At 43.8% G+C, this 26,161-nt stretch overlaps 1 protein-coding gene across 9 annotated transcripts; it reads left to right on the top strand.

Moving 5' to 3' along the window:
* Positions 1-7,621: 7,621 nt before the first annotated feature.
* Positions 7,622-23,484, top strand: kynu (kynureninase). 9 transcript variants are annotated; one of them, XM_061775620.1, is made up of 15 exons: positions 10,687-10,770; positions 10,919-11,144; positions 13,384-13,570; positions 15,121-15,241; positions 15,311-15,393; positions 16,439-16,500; positions 16,574-16,645; positions 16,752-16,826; positions 17,430-17,576; positions 17,652-17,750; positions 17,850-17,923; positions 18,835-18,887; positions 19,974-20,059; positions 21,342-21,572; positions 23,311-23,484. In XM_061775620.1, the coding sequence occupies exons 2-15, from the start codon at positions 11,103-11,105 to the stop codon at positions 23,428-23,430; spliced, it is 1,452 nt and encodes a 483-aa protein (XP_061631604.1). In that variant the 5' UTR covers positions 10,687-10,770; positions 10,919-11,102; the 3' UTR covers positions 23,431-23,484. The 9 variants fall into 9 exon arrangements, with proteins under 9 accessions (XP_061631656.1, XP_061631630.1, XP_061631604.1 ...); XM_061775628.1 differs by lacking the exon at positions 10,687-10,770 and adding an exon at positions 11,415-11,878 and having other exon boundaries at positions 11,105-11,144; positions 15,121-15,229; XM_061775609.1 differs by lacking the exon at positions 10,687-10,770 and adding an exon at positions 11,415-11,878 and having other exon boundaries at positions 11,113-11,144.
* The last annotated feature ends 2,677 nt before the right edge of the window (positions 23,485-26,161 follow it).

A 26,161-nucleotide genomic window follows, 5' to 3' on the forward strand; every position in this document is an offset into this window, starting at 1 on the left:
ACAACAACAAATTACAGAGCTGAGAAGAGAAACAGGTGTGCACTCAGCTTCTCATTCAAACTGCGAGCGGTGAGAAAGTCTCACGGCACCACTTTTCACTGCTGGTAACACCTGGATTTGTTTCAAAACATGTTGGAATTCACAGCAAAACTTCCCCTTAAGGAGGAGGGCAGAGTAACAAGACTTGGTTACTGCACTTAAGCAGTTTAAGTTGAAGTTAAGTTTTTAGTTTTGTACTTTTTAGGTAGTTTAGGTATAATTACACAAAATCTGTTGCTGCCTGACAGGAAAATGCCTTCCGATCCAGTGTAAACTGTGTATGTAGCTCGGTGCTCCTCCTCCTGTAATTTCTTTTTCTGTGCTCCCCACTATAAATGTTTTCTGCGGCCCCGCCTCTGCCCTTTTGTACAATCGTCCTGTGGGAGAGGTGGGTGACCATATTTCATTCAGTTGGTAATCCTGAACCATCCTAATGTTTCTCTTGGTTTATTATACATCTTTAGTCTCAATGTTATTGTTATGTCTTTTCCTGTCAAATAATGGGTGCATGTCAGCGGAGTTACATTTAATAATAGTATTTTTAACAGTTGAAGACCGCTGTGACAAGCCGAACTGACTTCCGGGTTGCCGATGTCATCTGTATTTTCTTTGTGTAGGAGCACGAGTGGACAGTGAAATTTATACGGAGGTTCTGCTGTTATTTATTCTGTCAGAATAAAAGGAGATCGTCGCCAAAAAGGTCCCGGTGTCACACCATTCTTCGAACCGACACAACGCAAAAGACCACCGGTCACACTTGGTGCAGCCGACTGATCTGCTCTTCTCTTCCGCTCCCGCCTGCGCCAGCTCTTGCTGACAACTACGTCATCTATTTAGTAGTACAGGATTGTTGCTATATTGTGTACGGATTTCACTGCATTTGTATTATTATACTGGTCCTGTTACTTACTTTGCTCAGTTTCTCCGTTCGGGTGATTTGATGCCTAACATTTGACAGGCTATTTTGCCTTATGATGGGACACTGTGAATGTTTGTTCCTTTGCTGTGTTTTGCTGGCTTCCTGAGCATTGCTGGGTTGATGGCCCCTGATAATATCCTTTTCCATTTTTCTTTGTGATTTCCATTTTTTCTTGGTGTGGGAAAGAAGAACACTATTATTGCAATGTCTGGATTAAATGATGTGGGTAGGGGTCAGCAAGTTCCCTCGTTATGTTTTGGAAGGGGTAGGCCAAGGCCACCTAGTAATAACTGCATAGCGGACCAGTCAATGATACGCCAGCCATTAATCCCTGCAGCTAGCTCTACTCCTATTGTTCAGACGGATTCCCAGCCAACCTATTTTATCACTACTGAGGCACTGGGTAACATAATTACTGATTTGGCAAAAAAGATAACAGATTGGTGATAGTATCACGGCAAATCTCAGCACCATGTACCAACCCAGTTGCAGCCAGCCACAGTCTCCTGTCGGCCAGCCTTCCCCTTGGCAGGATCAGTCACAGCTGAAAGTTGTTGTTCAGTCAGACATTAAGGCACCGCCGTACTTTAAGTGTGACCACACAGATGCATTCTCCATTCATGAATGGGAGGATATGATGAGGTGTTACCTATCTAGAATGGACTGTAAAACACCTACAGAAATGTTTGACCTGACGATGTCCAGGTTGACTGGCAAAGCTAGAGATCTGGTCAGGGTGTCGCTATGCAGCCGCCCTGCATTGAGTGGGGCTGAGATGTTGACTGCTGTGTTTGAGATACTAAAGTGCAACTTCAGTGAGCTGACTTTCTCCAGCCTGCCCATTAAAGACTTTTACGGCACCGTTCCGCGGGCTGGTGAAGATCCTATGGACTACTGGATCCGCCTCAACAAGTCTATTGATGTTGCGGATGAGTGTCTTCGCAGGCGAGGCAAACTGGTGGAGGACCCCAGTGCAGAAGTTGTCATGATTTTTATTAACCACTGTCCTGATCCTGGTCTCGCCTTGTCTTTTTAACTGAAGGCTCCTGAGAAATGGACTGCAACTGAGGTCCAGGACCGGCTGGATAGTCATGTGAGGAAAACAAGGGTGAATGTAGTTCACTCACAAAATGCAAGATGTGTCCCTGCCCCTGGTCAGGGCCCTGTTGATGTCACCGGCCACACAGGTGTTCCAGTGCCTGTCTCAGTGATGTGTGAGACAACATCTCACCCTATGCCCGCCCTCTCATCCACTGCAGCCATTGGCCAACCTCAGTCACCTGATGGAGCTGTGAATCTGCGTCTACCTTCTGCTTCTTGCTCCTTGCCACATATGCAGGCTGCTCACCCGTCTCCTGTTGCTTTCGGTCCCTCAGCAGCCGATCCTTGCTCTCAACAGATGGTGGCTATGTTTGACAAAGTTCTGTCCTTGTGCACTGCTTCCCTTTCTACTAGTCAAAGGCGCACCAATTGGCCCAGTCCTTCCCGTGGCCAGCGGGGTGCTCAACATACATCATCCAAAGTTTGGAAACACTCAACCAATTCACACTGTAGACTGTACAGGCTATGTCTCAATTGTTACAGTCCTGGCCATGTGAGGCGTGAGTGCTCACAGACTTCAATAAATCCAGCCGCACCAATGGCCCCTTCCTCCACACCCACTTTAAACTAACCAGCCCATGCGACGAGAGGGGCAGCGTGGGCAGCGTTCAAGACACCCTCACCAGTGCACCAGATCTTCGGTCTGTGTACATGAATTGTTGCAATGTGTACCCTGCTGACAAGACCGTAATCCTGGTGGGGTCACATAGAGTTGAAGGAGCGAGTGAGTTGTTTTATGCTCCAGTCGCTGTCAGGGAGTGAGAGGGATGCTCGATTCAGGGAGAATGTCATGCACACTCAGTGAAAAAGCGCAGTCTAAGCTTAGCGCTGCTGGCTGGCGTTGTCTTGGCTCCTCAGCCTGTACCTGAAAGCGTGGTGCTCATCGGATGTGGGGGCCTTCTCACTCGCCCTAAATGTATCTATGATTTGGACATTGACATTTATAGTTCCAGGTTTTTGGTTCCAACATTTGTAGTGCCAGGGCAGAGAGACAAACTCATTATAGGGACCAATGTACTCCGGCCCCTCATTCAAAATATGAAATCAGACAAAAAGTACTGGGATCTTGTTTCCTCAAGCAACACTGACCGGGAATGTGAACAGTTTCTCCAGCTACTGTCCTGTATCTCCCGTTGGTCAGGCCCCGAAATCCCAGACAAGATTGGCACAGTAAAATTGCAACAGGCTGTCACCTTGCAGCCACAGACAGAGTATGTTGTGTGGGGGAAACTGCCACCATCTGCTCTAGTGTCGGCTGGGAGCACTGTCATGGTTGAGCCTTCATCCGCCCGTTCCACTCCTAAGAACATCATGGTGGGGCGAGTCATTACGCCCATGTGGGGGGATCACTGGATCCCCATGAAGGTTCTCAACCCCACACCGTGTCCATTGATAATGCGACGCAATGCCAAGATTGCTGATGTGTTCACTTGTGTTGCTGTTGAGGATATTCCCATTGCTCAAGGGCTGTGCAAATCTCAGGATGACCAGCTGATCAGACCTACTCCATCATTTGGTGCGGCACCTGACCTGTCACAGCAGCTTAAAGACTGTGGGTTGAGTGACCTGAACATCAGTGGCTGTGAGGTGTCAGATGAGTGGAAGAGGCAGTTGGCTGAGCTGGTGTTGGTCTATCAAGATGTCTTCTCTAAGGACAAGGTGGACTATGGTAAAGCCAAGGAGTATGTTCATCGTATTCACCTCACTGATGACCGCCCCTTTCGGCTACCCTTCCGACGTATTCCCCCAGCACACTATCATAAACAGAGAGGTGTTGTCAGAAATGGAGATGAAGGGCATCATCAGCAAGTCCATCAGTGACTATGCCTCACCATTGGTGATGGTTTGGAAAAAATCGGGGGACTTGAGGAGCTGCACTGACGTCCGCTGGCTTAATGCCAAAACTGTGAAGGATGCCCACCCTTTACCCCATCAGTCCGACTGTCTTGCTGCTCTTGGCGGAAACGCCCTCTTCAGCACCATGGATCTCACATCCAGATTTTATAACATCCCAGTTCATGAGTCTGACAGGGCTACACGGCCTTCACTACACCTCAGGGGTTATGCAACAGTCCAGCTTCCTTCATGCGAATGATGCTCAGCATCTTTGGTGACATGAACTTTTCCAGTCTCCTTTGCTATCTTGATGACTTACTGTTGTTTGCGCGTTCAGAAGAGGAGGCCCTGAAACGCGTGGAAGTCGTGTTCTCTCGCTTGAGGGCAAGCAATCTGAAGCTTGCACCAAAAAAGTGTCACCTTCTCAGACAGTCTGTCAGGTTCCTGGGTCATGTGGTGGATGTTAATGGAGTTTCAGTTGACCAGGAAAAGGTGAGGGTCATTACTGGCTTCCAAAAGGTAGATCTCAAGGATGCTGATGGTCTTACCCCATCCCCAAAGAAAGTGAGGTCATTTGTTGGCATGGTGATGTTTTACCAACATTTCATCCCTGGATGCTCTCGAATTGCTAAGCCACTCTTTGCTCTGTCTGCAGGCCAGAAGAGGAGTTTTAAAGGCCCCCATGGTCATGGGAAAGCTGGAACTTTCTGTAAGTAGAATCCTCATGATTGGACTTCTGCTTTTGAAAAAGCATTTGAGGGCCTCAAAGGTGCTCTCCTTGACTGTGTGGTGCTGGCACATCCTGATTTTGAGAGGCCATTTGTTCTTTCCACCGACGCTTCCATGGATGGGCTGGGTGCTGTGCTGTCACAGGTTCCAGCTGGTGAAGAGACCCATAGTCTTTGCCAGCCAGTCGCTCAGCCGCAGCCAAAGTAGATATCCTGCACACAGGCTTGAATTTTTGGCTCTGAAGTGGGCTGTATGTGATAAATTCAGCCATTGGCTCAAGGGTCATAAATTCACAGTTTGGACTGACAACAATCCCCTCACATACATCCTGACCAAGCCAAAGCTTGATGCCTGCGAACAACGATGGGTCTCCAAGCTAGCCCCATACTCTTTCGAGTTAAAGTATGTTCCTGGTAAACTGAATGTTGTGGCAGATGCCATGAGTAGGGACCCATTTGTGAAGCCTGTAGCTCAGCGGCTCTTGTCTGAGCCGTATTCTGAACTGCTGGAACAGGTCTGTGATGTAAAAGATGGCGGTGTCCAGGACGCTTTCCGTTTGACCTGCCTGCCTCAGTCATTGGACGGCCCACCTGTCACAGATGCTGTTGCGGTTTCTTTGACATCTGACGATGTCTCGTCTCTCTTGTCATCTCTTAGAGACTGGGATAGTGCCCCGAGACATCGTGCTATGTCTATGGCTGATCATCTGGCGATGCTGCCAACACCTGGCCAGGATTTTTTGCCTGCTCATTATGTTGAGCGTAAGCGCAGACCTCCCAGGCGTGAGCGCTATCACGAGAGTCAGCAAACACTGAGGATTCTGAAACAGTGGGACAAGCTTACCTTCCTTGATGGCGTCCTCTACAGGGTGGTGAAAGATCCGTTGACGAGACACAAGAGATTTCAGTTTGTCGTTCCTGATTCCCTGAAATCGGAGGTGCTGGCTGGTGTCCATGACCATGCTGGCCATCAAGGTCAACCACGCACACTCTCCCTGGCTCGTCAGCGTTTCTTTTGGTATGACATGGAGAAGGACTTGCGCAACCATGCGAGGACCTGCCATAGATGTATTCTCAGCAAAACACCAGAGCCAGCTGCAAGAGCCCCCTTAGAGAACATCAGGACTAGTGCTCCACTGGAACTGGCGTGCATTGACTTCTGGTCAGCTGAGGACAGAAATAACAAGTCTGTGGATGTTCTTGTGATCACTGATCATTTCATGAAGTTGGCGCTTGCATTCCCGTGCCAAGACCAGACCGCTAAGAACGTAGCTAGGAAGCTTTGGGATTAATTATTCTGTGTGTATGCCTTTGCTCAACGTATACACTCAGACCAGGGAGCAAACTTTGAGAGCGAATTGGTTGCTGAGCTCCTGGCGTTGAGCGGTGTTGGAAAATCTCGGACGTCACCCTACCATCCTATGGGGAACGGGACAACAGAGAGATTTAATCATACCCTTGCCAACATGTTAAGATCCCTCCCCCCAAGGGCGAAGCATAAATGGCCACAGATGATCCAGTCCATGACTTTTGTATACAACTGCACTGTCCATGAACCCACAGGGTTGCGCCTTTCTATTTGATGTTCGGGCGGGTTCCCAGACTGCCCGTTGACCTCATGTTCCGGAATGTCCTTTGTGACAACACTGTTTGTAACTATGATGCCTATGTGAAGACACTTGTGGATGATCTGCGCACCGCCATGCTCCTGGGTCAGGAGAACAGTGCAGTGGAGCAAAAGCACCAGTCTGACCAGTACAACAAAAGGACTAAATGTGTGCCTCTTACACTGGGTGACCAGGTTCTGGTGGCAAACAAGGGAATCCGCGGCAAGCGGAAGCTTTCTGACAAATGGGAGCCTGTCGTCTACACAGCTGTGGACTCTAAACCTGCTCTTCATATCTACCGGATCAGGGATCGGGATGGGCGTGAGCGTGTGGTGCACTGCAACTTGCTCCTTCAGGTGAACTTTTTTGCCTTTGGGTGCGTGTTTGGATGATCATGCTACCCACCGTGCTGTCAGCATGAACAATGGCCCTTCAATCTGTTCTGTACATGAGCCTCAAGTGTCAGCTGTGGACACTGGAGCTGCAACAGTCATGACTTCTCTTGCCTGGCCTGTTTGAGTGAGTGTGATGAGGATCGTACGGCATCATGGGTCCGACAGTCTGCCACCGACTTAGTCCTTATCACAGATCTTCCACCTCTACCTGTGCCATCCTTTCCTGTCCTCAGTGGGTTGGATGGTGACAGTGGCTCCCCTCACTCTTCCATTCGCTCACAGCCTCCACCTGTTGACACTACTGGCCTTGGGGAATATGATATTGAGCGGAGGCTTCTTTCACGTTTTGGTAGAGTTGTTAGACCGGTATGTTGTTTGATTGAGTCAATGACTCAAGTTGAAGCGCTTCTTGGTGTTGAGAAAGTTCAGTCTCTGTCATACATGTGTGATTCTGGTTACTGTATTCAATTGTTTCTATGAGAGTTCCTATGTGATGTATGTTGAACCAAATTTTTTTTTGGGGGGGGGGAATATTTATCTTGTCGATGCCCAAGTTTTGTATGGCCTATTTGTGTGGTGTAAAAGGCACCTCATTTTGTCTTTGGAGTATTCTGGGACTCTGCTTGGTGCCGAGCAGGTCTCTGGTCTCTTAACCTTTTTTTTTTGTAGGGTAGCTGATATTGCTGATTTAACTCACTGTAGGGGTGAGTTTGCTTTGGGCCTTATTTATTTGCGGTTTTGGGCAGGTTTTGTTTTACTGATGTTTTGGAATTTTGTGTAATTCTGGAAGGGTGAATGTAACCAGGTCAATTTGTGTGTTTAATGATGTTTATTTATAATTACACAAAATCTGTTGCTGCCGCACAGGAAAATGCCTCCCGATCCAGTGTAAACTGTGTATGTAGCTCGGTGCTCCTCCTCCTGTAATTTCTTCTTCTGTGCTCCGCACTATAAATGTTTTCTGCGGCCCCACCTCTGCCCTTTTGTACAATTGTCCTGTGGGAGAGGTGGGTGACCATATTTCATTCAGTTGGTAATCCTGAACCATCCTAATGTTTCTCTTGGTTTATTATTATACATACATCTTTAGTCTCAATGTTATTGTTATGTCTTTTCCTGTCAAATAATGGGTACATGTCAGCAATAATGTTGCTGATGTCATCTGTATTTTCTTTGTGTCGGAGCACGAGTGGACAGTGAAATTTATACGGAGGTTCTGCTGTTGTTTGTTCTGTCGGGTATGTTTTTGTTGAATTTGTGGTTTATTACGTATAAGGATTTTACCACATAGTCGTGGCTCCGCCCTTTTGTACAATCGTCCTGTGGGAGACGAGCACGAGTGGACAGTGAAATTTATACGGAGGTTCTGCTGTTGTTTATTCTGTCAGAATAAAAGGAGATCGTCTCCAAAAAGGTCCCGGTCACACTTCTTTTGCCACTGTACTCGTGGAGTAGAAGTATAGTATTCTGTACGAGCAGAAAATGTCCCTGCAGCTTTGCTATGGCTACATTAGAAAAGGCGTTGCTGCCATCGCGGGGATATTTATGAGTATTGCTCACACTCGCGAGAGACGGTCACATCAGGTTTGAATCCCAGACAGGCCCTCATACAATCACGTTATTCCATACTTCCAGTGACTCCAAGAGCGAATGAATCTGTTATTGTAAACCTTTACTGAGCTAAGGTACATAAATATTCTACAGCCGAAAAATCGCACAGCACACCACCAAACAAAAATGTAACCAAAAGTAATGGATGTGGGTCATTCCAGAATTGGAGGACATTTTCACACTTTCCGCTGATAACAATCCGGATGGTCATTTTCCTCTTTGGCCTGGAGGACACGCAGATGTGTAAATTACCCATGCCATTGGCACTAACACAGCCCCATACCATCACAGATGCTGGCTTTTGAACTTTGCGTCCATAACAGTCCGGATGGTTCTTTTCCTCTTTCACCTGGAGGACACGACGTCCACGATTTCCAAAAACAATATGAATTGTGGACTCGTCAGACCACAGCACACTTTTCCACTTTGCGTCAGTTCATCTCAGATGATCTCAGGCCCAGACAAGCTGGCGGCGTTTCTGGGTGTTGTTGATATATGGCTTTTGCTTTGCATAGTAGAGTTCAAGTTGCACTTACGGATGGAGCGCCGAACTGTATTTACTGACTTTGGTTTTCTGAAGTCTTCCTGAGCCTATGTGGCAATATCCTTTACACAATGATGCCGGTTTTTAATGCAGTGCCGCCTGAGGGCTCGAAGGTCAAGGGCATTCAATGATGGTTTTCGGCTTTGCCGCTTACGTTCAGAGATTTCTCCAGATTCTCAGAATCTTTTGATGATGTTAAGGATAGTAGATGATGTAATCCCTAAATTCCTTGAAATTGTATGTTAAGAAACATTGCTCTTAAACTGTCGACCTATTTGCTCAGGCAGTTGTTCAAAAAGTGGTGAACCTCGTCCCATCCTTGCTTGTGAAGAACTGAGGCTTTTGGTGATGCTCCTTTTCTCCCCAATCATGACACTCACATGTTTCCAATTAACCTGTAATCCTGTGGAATGTTCCAAACAGGATTTTTTTTTTTTTTAGCATTGCTCAACCTTCCGAGTCTTTTGTTGCCCCTGTCCCATCTTTATTTGTAATGTGTTGCAGGTATCAAATTCAAACTGAGAGAAGGTTTGCAAACACCCCCCCCCCCAAAAAAAACCAATAACATTCATCGGTTTTGAGCATGAACTATAGTTGTTTTAGTTGTGTATTCAATTGAATATAGGTTTTAAAGGATTTGCAAATCATTGCAATCTGTTTTTATTAAAATTTTACACATCGTAACTTCGTTGGAGTTTGTAGCTTCTGATGACTTTTTTCTTGATGACCAACTTACATGTCAAATATAACAAAATAAGTTTAAAATCTGCATTTAGGGTATGCGTATAGCATCAATTATAATTAATACTTCAGAGCATATATGTACAACCCCAATTCCAATGAAGTTGGGACGTTGTGTTAAACATAAATAAAAACAAAATACAATGATTTGCAAATCATGTTCAAACTATATTTAATTGAATACACTACAAAGACAAGATATTTAATGTTCAAACTTTATTGTTTTTAGCAAATAATCATTAACTTGGAATTTTATGGCTGCAACACGTTCCAAAAAACAGGGTCATGTTTACCACTGTGTTACATTACCTTCTCTTTTTATCAACATTCAATTCTGTTTGGGAACTGAGGACACTAATTGTTGAAGCTTTGTAGGTGGAATTCTTTCCCATTCTTGCTTGATGTACAGCTTCAGCTGTTCAGCAGTCCGGGGTCTTCGTTGTGGTATTTTACGCTTCATAATGTGGCACATATTTTCAATGGGAGACAGGTCAGGCGAGTCTAGTAACCGCGCTCTTTTACTACGAAGCCACGCTGTTGTAACACATGCAGAATGTGGTTTGGCATTGTCTTGCTGAAATAAGCAGTGGCATCCATGAAAAAGATGTTGCTTGGATGGGAGCATATGTTTCTCCAAAACCTGTATGTACCTTTCAGCATTAATGGTGCCTTCACAGATGGGTAAGTTACCCATGCCATTGGCACTAACACAGCCCCATACCATCACAGATGCTGGCTTTTGAACTTTGCGTCCATAACAGTCCGGATGTCTTTGTCTTTGTAGTGTATTCAATTAAATATAGGTTGAACATGATTTGCAAATCATTGTATTCTGTTTTTATTTATGTTTAACACCACATCAAATCCCCACCCATGGGAAGTTTCTTGAAGTGAGGTGGACACAAATGGCCCGCATAGAGCCCATCGTGCCACCAGTGACGTGCGGTCAGGATAGGCAAGTGAGGCAGAGCCTCACTGCGCCCTGGAGGTCTTTCCTTTCCACTGCATGTAAATAGTAAAAAAAAAAACCTTATGATTACATTAAATTGTTCCATTTTAGTTCTATGGAACATGCTTTACATTGATTTTCATTTTCAATCCAATAATTTCAATGAGTTCATCATTAAAATAGCTGAATTTTCATATTTCCTGTTCAAATGCATAGGAAGCGCAGCGAGTCACGTTGAGTCATCGCTCCCATGATGCTTCAAGAGACCACGCAAACATCCATTCAGGCAGGCTGTGATTGGTCCGTGGCTTCACACAAGAGACATTGGTTTCCTCATTACGCCAATAATATACGTTTTATCACACATGTACTGCACTTACTGACGTTTAACAGACTGTCTTATATATTTAATGAAAGTGTGTGACATTTAGTCTTTCTTATCGACCAGAAAAGCCACTAAAAGTGCACAGTGGAGTCTGCTATGTACGGTGCCACAACCAACATGTGGCAGTGTTGAGTTGAGCTTCATAGAGCTCCAGACGTCACGTGACGTAGTCAGTGCCAGACTTCATAACAAACAATGATTAACTGGGGGCGAACGCTTCAGAGGTGAAAGAGCATATCTGGATTAGATGATTGGCTGCCGGCAAAGGAGGAACATCTGCAACTCAACTGTGAGTTAGAACTTTAGCGTTGCCGTCTGTCCCATGTATGTTTTCATTCTGCTTTTATTTATGTTTATCTGTAGTTGTCCTTTATTGTAACAGAATGTGAGTTATGGAACAGCTGTATAGTTGGTGTATGTTTCGCAACTACAGGTCTTAATGTAAATTTGATTTATTTACCTCCAATATTGATGTGTCAGTGTTGGCAGGCACTAATCTATGATGTCCTGTGTGACATGATCAGAAAATGTGTCCTGGTTTTCTCCCGTTCCGTCGCAGATCACGAACGACATGTTCGACAAGTACTTCAGAGACTCCTTGAGAACAAGCTCTTTGTTAAAGCAGAAAAGTATGAGTTCCATGTTCCAAAGACCACCTTTTTGGGTTACGTCATTGCTGAGGGGCAGCTTCAAATGGAGCTGCAACCAAGGTAGCTGCAGTCACTGAGTGGCCAACGCCATCCACAAGAAAGGAGCTGCAACGATTCCTTGGCTTCGCCAACCTCTACTGGCGGTTCATTCGGAATGACAGTCGGTTGGCAGCACCCCTAACTGCGCTCACATCAACTCTAACGTCCTTCCAATGGTCTGAGAAGGCCGACATGGCCTTCTGTGAGCTAAAGAAACTTTTTTCCTCCGCTCCTATCCTCGTTCATTCGGATCCACAGAGGCAGTTCATAGTTGAGGTCGATGCATCAAAGGCGGGGGTTGGTGCGGTGCTGTCTCAGTGATCCCAGACTGATGGTAAGGCCCACCCTTGCGTCTTGTTTTCTCGCAAGTTGTCTCAGAAAATTATGGGATCGGAGACCGGGAGCTCTTTGCGGTGAAGGAATGGCGGCATTTCCTGAAGGCGCCCAACACCCATTCATCGTGTGGACTGACCACAAGAATTTGGAATACATCCACTCTGCTAAGAGGCTGAGCTCCCGTCAAGCCAGGTGGGCATTGTTTTTTGACCAGTTCAACTTTACCTTGTCCTACCGCCCAGGGGCCCAGAACACCATGGCGGATGCCCTGTCCCGCCAGTTCGCCTCGGAGAGTGTCAAGAATGATCCAGATCCCACCTTGTCTCCCTGTTGCTTTCTGGGCTCAATCACATTAGAAATAGAAACGCTTGTAAAGGAGGCCCAGGAAGAACAAGCTGATCCTGGTGAGGGTCCCCGGAACTCCCTGTTTGTTCCTGATTCGGTCCGCCCCCAGGTGCTACAGTGGGCCCATTCATCGCGACTTACCTGTCACCCTGGAATCCGCAGAACATTGGCCTTCTTCCGTCAACGATTCTGGTGACCCACCATGGAAGATGACACCCGGTCCTTTGTCTCTGCATGCACAGTATGTGCTCAAAATAAGACATCCTCTAAACCAAGCTCTGGTTTACTGCGTCAGCTTCCCATTCCCAGACGCCCTTGGTCGCACATCACCCTGGACTTCGTTTCTGGGCTTCCGCCGTCAAATGGGAACACAGTCATTCTCACAGTGGTGGACAGGTTTTTCAAAGCAGCACACTTCCTGGCACTTTCCAAGCTTCCATCTTCCAAGGAGACTGCCAACCTGCTGGTCCAGCACGTTTTCCGCCTGCATGGCATCCTATCTGATATAGTCTCTGACAGGGGAACCCAGTTCACCTCGCAGGTTTGGAGAGCATTTTGCACAGCGCTTGGTGATAGTCTATCCTCTGGCTATCATCCTCAGACTAACGGGCAATGTGAGCGCACCAATCAACAGCTGGAGACGGCGCTCCCTTTGCATATCCCAGTCTCGTCCCGCTTCATGGAGCACCCACCTTGCCTGGGTTGAGTATGCCCATAATTCACTGCCCAGGACCTCCTTGGCCATGTCCCCTTTTCAATGCTCCTTAGGCTACCAACCTCCACTGTTCCCATCGCAGGAGCATGAGCTTGCAGTGCCTTCAGTACAGGCCCACATACGCCGCTGCTCCAAGGTCTGGAAGCAGGCCCGCGCTGCCCTTCTCCCGTCCTCTGCCATGTCTCAGGTACAAGCCAACCGTTGCTGCATCCCTGTGCCCGCTTACACGGTTGGTCAGAAAGTGTGGCTCAGTACGCAGCATCTATTACTCAAGGTTGAATCCCCAAAAATGTCCCCCCGTTTCATTGGCCCCAATGAGATTGTGGCTGTGGTAAATCCATGTGCGGTACGCCTTACGCTACCTGCCTCTCTCCGCATTTACCCTACCTCCCATGTTTCCCTGATAAAACCGGTTTCTTCCAGTCCTGTGTTTGTGTGTGCAGGCTCACCCAAAAGCAGCAATGGACCAGTTCACTGGCTTGACAGTAAGAGAAACAGTGGAGCAGGTCGCCGCCTTGCTAAGCTGCCCTCCATCCTCTGAGTGGGTGGCGGCGTTCATGGACGACCATGACGAGTTAAGACACCTCAGGGAGAACTTTCTGGTGCCCAAAATAGCAGATTTACCTCTCTGTGAGTGGAGAATATATTTTGATATTTTATTTTTCATTTTTCCCTTTTCTTTTTGCTGTGCAAAACAACAACAACAAAATACAATACAAGACAACCAGCCGTATAAAACACTGCATACAGAGATAAACAATACAAGACAGCAACACGTGTGGAGATAAAAACAAGATGCAGGATGTTTAGATAGAATTAGGTCAGGGTAGTACAAAAAAGAGGGTAAAAAAAACAACTAAATACCAAGATAGAAATGGTGATACCATTATTAATAATGATCAACTAAAGACATAAATATCAGAAATTGTGAAATACTGTATTAATCATTAGTAACTGAATCACTGAAACCTGACCTAACCTGTAAATTTTATTTTTAGATGGATGTGTGGCCTTAGCCAATGTAACGCCCTAGGTAAGATAACATGCCACAAAATTTAAAATAGAATACTTTCTTCATTTCATTACTGTGCCATTACTGCCAAACAAATCATGTGAGTAACTTGTTGATGCGGGACCACTCTATTTGATTTGTTGGCAGGTAGAACGGTGATCGACTGGTTAGAGCGTCTGCCTCACAGTTCTGTGGACCGGAGTTCAATCCCTGGCCTCGCCTGTGTGGAGTTTGCATGTTCTCCCCATGCCAGGCACGGGATTGAACCCCGGTCCACAGAACTGTGAGGCAGATGTGCTCTTGCTAACCAGTCAGTCGGCCATCGTGCCACGGTCATAAGATTTTCTAATAAAAGTAAAGTAATATTTTTGAAACTTTACTCCAAAATGTCAACTTTATTTTTGCATATATAGGAATTTTCTTTTATTGCCTAATATGCCTTTTCCATGGAAACTAACAAATGCATCTTAGTGTCTTCAGAGTTCCCTTTACCACTATTAAACAAATTATATGAAAAGTGTGCATGCATGTGAGTGTGCGTGCGTAAATGATTGACAGACTATTCGGTCACGCCTTCTGTCACTGCACTATGACATTGGCAATTCTTGTCCGCTCTGCCAGATTTTATAATAATAATTAAAAATTAATAAGAGGCATTATATGGGGCCAGGGAGGGATAATTTTTCAAAAGGTCATTTTAATAATATTTTACAGTCAGGTCATAGAGACAGCTTTAACTTACATGACAAAAAGTGTTTTTAAAAAAAAAAATGCAAACTCTCGCTTTAAAGTGTCTATCAACGCTTATGTTAGCATGTCAATGACATTTTCCATTCATGTTAGCATTAAGCTAGTGGGCCGCACACTTTGTTGCATTCGCTTGTTTTAAATACACACCATGTAATCCTATACAGTGAACATTACACAGCTTGGACCTCTTTTGATGAAATGTTCACTATTTGCCAAACTGCTGCTTATTGTCAAGTGAGTTGAATTCAGTTGATTTCCATAAAGCGCTCAAATGTCAAGTTTGCGCTTGCAAGTTAAAGCAAAAATTCAGTTGAATGACAGCTCCTATCTTGAAAACTAGTTAGTCGGGTCACTTGTATCTCAAGGTACCACTGTATGTTGGATTGTGTGAGCGTGATGTTGTTGGTGTGACCCGCAGCGGACATGTCGCTGGTAGATGGCACCAAAGACAGCATCTACCTGGTGGGCAACTCGCTGGGCCTGCAGCCCAAAATGGTCAAGAAGTACCTGGAGGAGGAGCTGGACAAGTGGGCCAAAACGTACAGCAACTAATTTATGCCACAATGATGAAAAACAGAACTTTGTTTGATGACGTGTGTGTTTGTCAGGGGCGTGCACGGCCATATGGAGGGCTCACGACCTTGGGCCTGGGCTGAGAACAACCTGGAGGAGCTCATGGCAAGAGTTGTCGGTAACACAACTGCCTTCGCAACCAACCATTGAGTGATATAATTTAGTTGGGACGCCACTGTATAGTTCAGATTGGTAAACCATGGGCAGGCTTGGTTTCCACTGTGCAGTGCGTAGGTGGAATGAAGATAGCTGTGGCACTATAGGCTCTACGCGGGCCATTTGTGTCCACCTCACTTTGAAGAAACTTCCCATGGGTGGGAATTTTTGTCTGATTTTTTAATTTTCCAATGCCAGCTCTTTAAATACAATATATCAGTAATATACTGTTTACATCAGATTATACTTTCGTGGCAACGTTTGGCCAGTTGAAAGTGATAGTTTTTTTTTTTCAATAACTTGTTGTTTACTGGATCGAATCACACAATTTTGGTAAAATGGGTTTCATTCTATACTCAAATAGAAGTATTTTTTATTTTGTTGTTATAATTTTTTTTAGTATTTTTAGTTTAAAAAAAAAAAATCTAATTACATAATTTATAAATTTTTGGACAAGGGAGCAATTTCATGTAATACCGGAAGTATTCTTAGTTTCCAAAATCGGAATTCATTGGTTTACTGCATTTAATAACTTAATGCAGTTCAATGGAGTGAATGAATGATGCAATTACGATTTTAAAACGGGAACATACTACCCTCTGCAGAGCATGGAGAAGAATTACATTTTCAGAAGTGGACGCTCCCCCTGCTGGGTGTAGAAAGACTGTACTGTTAGCAATACCTGTATAGGAAAAAGAATGGTACTTGGAATATGTGTTAAAAAAAAAATACATAATTGTGACATCATAGCAGAACAACACTGTGTAACGTTACAAATAAACTAAACAGAGAATGGCAGAGAATGGTCGGGTAGGGCTGGTTGGTCACTGGACTTGAGCCTTCTTTCTGGTTTTGTAGGGTCTAAAGTGAAAATGGCGTCTACTTGGTGTGAAGTGTCAAGGCACAGGGCCTTGGTACAGAACAGAACACAATGAATGACTTATTCTGACTTCAAGTGAAATGTCCTGCTAATAGCCTTTGTGTTTTTTTGTTTTTTGTTTCCCCAGGAGCGCATCCGGAAGAGGTGGCTCTGATGAACGGGTTGACGGTCAATTTACACCTGCTGATGGTGCGAGACCAGAAAATTTCACTTATGTAAAAATGAGAGCTTTCTTCAGTATCTTCTGACTTTGCTTTGATAGCTTTCCTTCTACCAACCCACGGCTGCACGGCACAAGATAGTTCTGGAAGACAAAGCCTTCCCTTCGGATCACGTGAGTGACTTTGATTGTCACGCTGTAGCCACACGTTGACTTTGAATGTTATCCATATGACTGCTTTACAAGTTTGACATAATGCTATCATGCTCTCTCTCACCAGTACGCGGTCGAGTCTCAGATCCGACTACGAGGATTTGACCCCGAGCAGAGCATGTTGCTGCTTAAACCCAGACCAGTATGTCCCATAGACAAGAATATATACCATTTAACCATGATGACACAATTATTTCTGAGTGGCAAAAGACTAGACACTAGTAAACCCTTCTGTTATTTGATCAAGGCAGAATGATGTAGTTTAAAAACTTTAGCTTGAATTTATGCTCCTCAATTTGCTGTCAACAATGCATATCTAAATGACCACTGAAAATCTCATGTCCAAGCAAAGATTCACAACCCGGTCGAGAGATATTTGTTGTCAATTAGCCCAGACATTCTTGGATAATAAAGATAACACATACTGTAGTTTTGATCTGAAGATTGACAATATAGATGGAATTTAGCATAATATACAAGGTAGAAACAACAAGGTAGAAAATGAGTGGCAAAATCAGGGGTGTCAAACTCACTATTTGTAGTTCTGGTTTCCCTCAGAAGGCCGGTATGACTGTAGAAATCATATAAATGTAAAATTACCTCACCATATTGTTATATATATATATATATATATATATTTCCCCTGTGTTTCATTGCTATTTAATGTATCTATTAACAACAAATTGAATTTTAAATCTGATGTCATGGCAAATGGTGACAACCAAATCTTGGTTTCATGTACCAGGGGGAGGAGACTCTGCGAACAGAGGACATCCTGGATGTGATCGAGAAAGAGAGTGCGTCCGTGGCTTTAGTGATGCTTAGTGGAGTTCAGTACTACACTGGTCAGCTCTTCAACATGGCCGCCATCACCAAGGCCGCCCAGAACAAGGTGAGAAGAACTGTGTATAGTTAGCATCCAATGCACTTGTATGGACTTAAAAGAACAAAAACATTTGTCGGCCAGGGCTGCTTGGTGGGCTTCGACTTGGCCCACGCAGCAGGCAACGTTGAGCTGAAGCTGCACGATTGGGGAGTGGACTTTGCTTGCTGGTGCTCTTACAAGGTCACCTGACAGGAAAAGACATACACTCACGCAACCCAATGCACTAACCATGTACAGTATGATGAGCCGCTTTCTGTATCTGTGTCAATGTTTGTTCAGTATTTGAACTCAGGTTGTGGTGGGATTGCGGGAGCATTCATCCATGAGAAAAATCAATACACTATCCAACCTGCGTAAGTACAGTACACTGTTATGTCTCCCCTTATACAAATTCTTATATCTGGTCACTGGTTGGGAAACTAACAACAAAATACCACTCAGCAAAATATTGCATATTGCTGCCACACACACACACACACACACACACACAAAAGCTCTTGAAAAGAATTACATTAAAAAAAATCATATAATTATGTGAAAAGTCCATCCATCTATCCATCCATCCATTTTCCGCACCACTTTATCCTCACCAGGATCACGGGTGTGCTGGAGCCTATCCCAGCTATCTTCAGGCGAGAGGCGGGGTACACCCTGAACTGGTTGCCAGCCAATCGCAGGGCACATATAAACAAACAACCATTCGCACACACATTCACACCTATGGGTAATTTAGAGTCTTCAATCAACCTACTATGCATGTTTTTGGGATGTGGGAGGAAACCAGAGTGACCAGAGAAAACCCACACAGGCACAGGTAGAACATGCAAACTCCACACAGGTGGGGCTGGGATTTGAACCCTGGTCCTCAGAACTGTGTGGTAGATGTGTTAACCAGTCATCCACCATGCCACCTGTGAAAAGTCTATTGCTATAATAATGTCTTTTTCACATTACATCACATGTTATTTCATATCATATGAGGTGTTCACTTTAAAACAAGATAAAAAGGCAATGTAAATGATAGAAGCGGTGACAGGGTAATGTGACTTGTGTGTTTATACTGCTCTTGCATTGGCTGATATCCGATACATATGTGATTCTTGTCCACATTGGGAAGAGGCCCGATTACATTCTGAAGATATCCAATCCAATGTGTTTTTTTACTCTTAAATTGTGTCACTTGAACCACACATTGTGAATTTAACAATAGTTAGAGCCTGATGACTGTCGGTGTGACAAATGTTATACTGTTGTGTGCTTGCAGGCTGACAGGGTGGTGGGGTCATGACTTGAGAACTCGTTTCCAAATGAACAATGGTAAACAAAGATTTCTTCCGCAACTGAAAGCAATGTTGCCGTCTTGTGGTGTCACAAACGTAACAGTATGCGTTGCTCTGAATAACCATGAACTCAATTAAAAGATGGAAGATTAGCCATGTCAAGTCTAGTTTATTTGTATAGCCTTGTCACAAAAGTCTCAAAGGGCTTCCCAGGCCCACATTTGACAAAGATTGGCGACATCCCCTGATCTAAACCCTCCAACCATGTGGGAACAAAATGCTTGTAATTTCTTAGAAATGTCCATCCATCCATCCATTTTCGACACCGCTTACCCTCACTAGGGTCCCGGGTATGCTGTAGCCTATCCCAGCTAACTGCAGGAGAGAGGCGGGGTACACCCTGTACTGGTCGCCAGCCAATCACGGGCCACATATAAACAAACAACCATTCGCACTCACATTCACACCTATGGGTAATTTAGAGTCTTCAATCAACTTACCATGCATGTTTTTGGGATGTGGGAGGAAAACGGAGTACCAGGAGTAAACCCAGGCATGGGGAGAACATGCAAACTCCACACAGGCGAGGCCGGGATTTGAACTCTGGTCCTAAGAACTGTGAGGCAGATGTGCTAAGGCTAATGTGGCTCATGAAATCTATATTTCACGAATCACATTGAAAAGATATGATCTTAATACTGTATGTGAATTTCTTCATTGTGGGATTATTTAAAGTGGATTCGTATGTTACTTTACCTGTCTGATGGATGGATTATTTTTGCAAAGGTGAACTGCTCACCATTACAGATTATAACTAGAATGGTACTCAGTGGAGCACACAACTCTGTCAAAGGTGCAACAAATTGTACTCCCACTTCCTGAATTTTACCAAATATGAAAAAAATATAGAAGTCATTTTTAATTCACAACCAGTTCAGGGTGTACCCCGCCTCCTGCCCGATGACAGCTGGGATAGGCTCCAGCACGCCCGCGACCCTAGTGAGGAGAAGCGGCTCAGAAAATGGATGGATGGATTTTTAATTCAAACATGGCATAATGACAAAACAACACACTTTTGTGTGCACGCGCGTGTGTGTGTGTCTGTGTGTGTGTGTTTGCGCAGTGTTGGAGCTGCAGCCTGGAGTGAAAGGCTTCAGACTGTCCAACCAGCCCGTTCTTCTTGTGTGCCCCCTGCAGGCCAGTTTGGAGGTACTGCTGTCCACTGGGTCTGTCACTTCCTGCGTTTGCGTGCGTGCTTGTGTGTGTGCGCATGTGTGTGCGTGTGTGTGCACATGTGCGTGTGTGTCTAAGCAATAGGGGCGTATGAGGGGCCCTTAAAAACATTATTCAGGATTAGTTCTCACACTTCAATTCAAATGCTTTCACACACACACAAACTTCTGAAAGGCTCTCATAAGGACTACTCAAACACTCTCATACACATGAGTCTTGCTCTCATTACCACTACTCAAATGCTCTCATAGACACTACTCAAATGCTCTCATTTACACTAGTCAAATGCTCTCATTTACACTAGTGAAATGCTCTCATTAGCACTACTCAAATGCTCTCATTATCACTACTCAAATGCTCTCATTTACACTACTCAAATGCTCTCTTTACGCTAGTCAAATGCTCTCATTTACACAAGTTTTTCTTCAGTACTCAGAGTGATTAAACACTGAAGTACTTTTCAGAAGGCAAATTCCAGCCTAATTTCTACATTAAAAAATCACTTTATTTCTTGAATTAATTCACTATTTCGTTTGACGTTATATTTTAGTTTCTCAATATGGGGAATTTTTTTAATTTGCTTTGTGCTACAATCATCAAAATAATACATATTTTAAATATGAAATACTTCACTCTGAGTGTGTCCAGTGTGCAGTTCAGCTCTATAATTTCACTTTTTGAATTGAACTACCTAATAAAAGATTTACACTATTTATGTGTGAGCATGAGTGAATGCCAGAGATGTGCGCGAGAATGTGATTGACGTGCTCGCGTGAACGCATTTGAGTATTGTTGATGAGAAAATTTAAGTAGTGTGAATGAGAGCATGTGACTAGTGTAAATGAGAGCATTTGAGTAGAGTAAATGGGAGCATTTGACTAGTGTAAATGAGAGCATTTGAGTTGTGTAAATGAGAGCATTTGAGGAGTGTTAATGAGAGCAAGACTCTTGTGAATGTTTGAGTAGTCCTTATGAGAGCCTTTCAGTAATTTGTGTGTGTGTGAAAGCATTTGAATAGTAAGTGTGAGAGCTAATCCTGAATAATGTCCCTAACGGCCCCTCATACCCCACCTCCTGCCTGCAGTTACCTGGGATAGGCTCCAGCACATCCGTAACCCTAGTGAGGGTAAGCGGTGTAGAAGATACATGGATGAATGTACTGGGTGAGAGCGTTTCAGAAGCGTGTGTGTAAGCGTTTCAGTATTGTGTGCGAGAGGTAATCTTGAATTATACTGAATTATATAACTGTAATTTGCAGGTTTTCAACATGACCAGCATGCAGGTGCTACGCAGGAAGTCCGTGCTGCTAACAGGCTACTTAGAGTACCTAATTGCCCACTACTATAGCGAGGATCCCTCCCAACCTTGCAAACCTCATGTGCGCATCATCACGCCCTCTGACCCGCAGCAGAGAGGTTGCCAGCTGTCACTCTGCTTCTCCATGCCCATCGAGAAAGTCTTCCAGGAGTTGGAGAAGAGGGGTGTGGTTGTGAGTGGCCTTGAATCAATCTCACATTACAGTACCGTGACCCCCCATTTATAGTTGGGGATGCAACTGCAACAGACCCACCCGCAACTGGTGAAAATCCACAATATAGAGAAACCATGTAACAAAAGCATTTTATATGTTTTACACCTCCTACAAAGTTTAAGCCCATTTAAACTAATGAAATTCCACTTAAACGTATTCAATCATCCATCCATCCATTTTCTGAGCCGCTTCTCCTCACTAGGGTCGCGGGCGTGCTGGAGCCCATCGCAGCTATCATCGGGCAGGAGGCAGGGTACACCCCGAACTGGTTGCCAGCCAATCGCAGGGCACATACAAACAAACAACCACTCGCACTCACATTCACATTCACACCTACGGGCAATTTAGAGTCGTCAATTAACCTACCATTCATGTTTTTGGGATGTGGGAGGAAACCGGAGTGCCCGGGGAAAACCCACCCAGGCATGGGGAGAACATCCAAACTCCACACAGGTGGGGCTGGGGATTGAACTCCGGTCCTCAGAACTGTGAGGCTCTACCCAGTCGTCCACCGTGCCGCCAGAATTTAACATTGTATTTCTAAACACAAAAATGTTCAGCCAAACCATATAATTCTCTAATGAGAGTCTGGTAGCTTAATGCTAACATATAATGTGAATAGAAAAAAAACAGGCTAATGGAAATTAGCTTGTATATTTTTGTAATTATAAACCTTCAAACAACTGTTACTTTAACACACAAGGAGGAGAAAAACATACAAACAAAGCATACACAATTATTCATCGGCATATATTCTCTTTGCTCTGTGGGAACAACCCCTTTTATTGAAGCTTAGGTAAGCCGAAAGTACAACAAGTTCAAGGTTCAAGGTGCTTTTATTTTCAATTCTTCAATATGCGTAACACATAGAGAGGATAGAAATTACGGTACTCAAGGGCCCGCGGTGCTACAAAAGACAGTACAAATAATAACATCCATATAAAAAGATAAATAAAGCTATGGTATATACAGTATAAAGTATTGATCAAATTAATTAAATACTTAAGTATTAATTGAATGTGCAAATATCAAATATCAGGTGAGTTGATCTTTTGTGCCTCTTCTTGCTCTTATTTTTGCAGCATTTTTCTAGCAAAAAAAAATAAAAAATCAACTAACAGGTAAAGGTTTGTATGTCTGAAATGTTCATAAGTAGGAGAGTGCCTGTATAGGGGAGAGTGGAGTAAAGTGAGATATTTTTTACATATGCTCACCCTTAGGCAAGCTAAGAACGTGAAACAGTACACAGTGTCTCGATTTCTCATTAATTTAGGATGTTCCCACACAATAAAAAATTATCAGAACGTATTTAGGACAAAGGGCAGTGAAAATATGAATGCTTTAAAACAAAAAGATCTTGTGTCCCACTTTACCCCAGGGGTAAATTGAGACAGAGCATGGAAATCAAGTGGGTAAACTGACCTTACTTTTTCCACTTTAAAAATTAATCCATTGATTTTTTTCAAATATGTGAAAGTAACTCTGAACAATATAGATCAACCAAATACAACATATTGTCATCCAAAATGTTTCATTTAACATTCAAAAGACTGATAGAACCAGTTCAACCAGAACACATTCTGGAGTTCGGAACACAGGACCATTAAAGCCTGTCGGCACACGGTATGGAGGTCAGAACATAGAACAATAATAAGAGCCAGATAATACAGTCTGTGTTTCCTGTATTTTTTCCCAGTGTGACATGCGCCAGCCGAGTGTGTTGCGCATCGCACCGGTGCCACTCTACAACTCTTTTAGTGACGTCCATCGCTTCATCGAAAGTTTGGGAGAGGCGATGGCCACCAGCTGCCAATGAGCCACCTCCAACCTGCCAGGTTAATCAGCAAGTCAAATAAATCTTTTTTAAAAATACAAAGCTTTTTTTCTTGAAGCAGTTGTTTGAGGCTGATGATACATATTAGGCAATACAAAAGCTGATCATTGAAATACTTTGAACGGAGGAAACGGAACAAATGATTGCAATTGTTGGCAAGCAACATACTGTAAATGCACAGAGAGCAAAATAAGCAAAGCAAAGCTAAACAATTTATTTAAATAGCACATTTGCTTTACATGATTAAAAGCATTTAAAAACAGAAAAAAACAGCTTATAAACATTTAAAACAAAGAGAAAAAAAAATAAATGTACAATTAAAACAGCATACAGTGCAAGAAACGCTCTAAATGCATGAGTAAATAACTGTCGATCTCAGAGCCGTACTGGGTTTATATCCTATTAGCATTTCTCTCATGTGTTCAGGACCTAAACCGTTTAGTAATTTATAGACCAGTAGCAGAACTTTAAAATATATTCTAAAGCTGACTGGAAGCCTGTGTAAAGACTTTAGAATTGGAGTAATATGTGCTGACCTCTTTGTTCTGGTCAGAACCCGAGCTGCAGCATTCTGAATGAGCTGCAGCTGTTTAATGCTCTTTTTAGGGAGTTCAGTCCAGTCAGAAGATCTTTACAATAGATAGAATACACTGCAAAGACAAGATATTTAATGTTCAAACTGATAAACTTTATTGTTTTTAGCAAATAATCATTAACTTAGAATTTTAAGGCTGCAACACGTTCCAAAAAACCTGGGACAAAAAAGACTGAGAAAGTTGAAAAAATGCTCATCAAACACCTGTTTGGAATATCCCACAGGTGAACAGGCTAATTGGGAACAGGCCGGTGCCATGATTGGGTATAAAAGGAGCTTCCCTGAATTGCTCAGTCATTCACAAGGAAAGATGGGGCGAGGTTCACCTCTTTGTGAACAAGTGCGTGAGAAAATAGTCGAACAGTTTAAGGACAATGTTCCTCAACGTACAATTGCAACGAATTTAGGGATTTCATCATCTACGGTCCATAATATCATCAAAAGGTTCAAAGAATCTGGAGAAAACACTGCATGTAAGCGGCAAGGCTGAAAACCAACATTGAATGCGCGTGACCTTCGATCCCTCAGGCGGCACTGCATGAAAAACCGACATCAATGTGTAAAGGATATCACCACATCGGCTCAGGAACACTTCAGAAAACCAATGTCAGTAAATACAGTTCGGCGCTACATCCGTAAGTGCAGCTTGAAACTCTACTATGCAAAGCAAAAGCCATATATCAACACCACCCTTATCCTTCAAGTGATATGGCTGATTTTCTCTGAAGTGGCACAATGTGGTATTAGAAGTGTCCCAAATAATTAATTAATTGACAACTAATCGATCATCAAATTAATCGACAACTATTCTGATAATCGATTCATCGTTTAGAGACACTGTTTAATTTCATATCGTCCAAATCCACTGATTTCAGCATCTCATCAGTAAATATTCTCTGATTTCTGTTGTCCTTCATGAAAGCAGATGGATTATCTTTTTTATTTAACTAAAATAACACTTTGGAAAACAATGATCAACGTTTTTTCCCATTTTCTGCAGCAATTGTGGAGAACTGGTTAGCACATCTGCCTCACAGTTCTGAGGACCCGGATTCAAATACAGCCTCGCCTGTGTAGAGTTTGTATGTTCTCCCCGTGCCTGCGTGGGTTTTCTCCGGGTACTCCAGTTTCCTCCCACATCCCAAAAACATGGACAGTAGGATGATTGAAGACTCCCGTAGGTGTGAACGTGAGTGCGAATGGTTGTTTTTTGGTGTGTGCCCTGCGATGGGCTGGCGACCAGTTCAGGGTGTACCCCGCCTCAATGCCCGAAGATAGCTGGGATAGGCTCCAGCACGCCCGCGACCCTAGTGAGGAGAAATGACTATAACCTAAATGCCTATTTGTATTTGGGAGTTCTGTTGTCAGTAAGATAGACAAATACAAAAAACAAACAAACAAACACAAAAAAAAACAAGAATTTTACTCGAACATTCATAAAAATAGCAAACCAGAGGCTTTCTTGTTTTTTTCCCCCAGAGCTGTACGTGCATTTTATTGTTACCTACATGCAAGTACATGATGCACCTTGACCAGACACAAACAGGAACTGACAATCGCTCGAGCGCACATGCTCATAGGGTTACTTTCCAAGTCTCCTTAGTGTGTGCAAGCTTGTCACCGTCAAGTATCCCGAAGACACTGTCAGCCAGGATTGATTTCCTCTGCCTCTCCTGGAATACAGTTGACGCCTCCAGTTGTGTTACCTTGTCATTTCACCACAGTCAACATAACCCAGATGAGCTGCAAATAGCGCACGTGCGCGCGCACACAAACAACCACACACACACGCACACACACACACTAAAAATTAAGAAAGCAAACAAAAATATGGACCTTTTTCGGTATTTTTATCATTTTTAATTTTCTGCAAATAAATTCTCAAAATGACAACATTTTCATTTGGAGTTTGGGAGTTATGGTGTTAGTAGTTTATAGAATAAAACTAAAATGTTTATTTTACTCATGCACATATCTAAATGTAGCTAAATGTATATGCTGTATATATGATCAGTTCATTTGAAATTTTCTTGAATGCGTTTGTATACGGCTGCGGAACATCTGCCAATTGTCCAGTAGAGGGCAGCTCAGCACCATGCTATAATCCAACCAGTGAAT

This window comes from Phyllopteryx taeniolatus, chromosome 1, assembly GCF_024500385.1.
Source record: "Phyllopteryx taeniolatus isolate TA_2022b chromosome 1, UOR_Ptae_1.2, whole genome shotgun sequence".
Lineage (NCBI taxonomy): Eukaryota > Metazoa > Chordata > Actinopteri > Syngnathiformes > Syngnathidae > Phyllopteryx > Phyllopteryx taeniolatus.

Coding starts and splice junctions, on each gene's coding strand:
- kynu (XM_061775609.1), top strand. CDS start 11,825: ATGCATCAAAGGCGGGGGTTGGTGCGGTGCTGTCTCAGTGATCCCAGA. Junction 15,394..16,438: donor GCTCATGGCAAGAGTTGTCG/GTAACACAACTG, acceptor TTGTTTCCCCAG/GAGCGCATCCGGAAGAGGTG. Junction 17,577..17,651: donor CCAAGGCCGCCCAGAACAAG/GTGAGAAGAACT, acceptor TTTGTCGGCCAG/GGCTGCTTGGTGGGCTTCGA.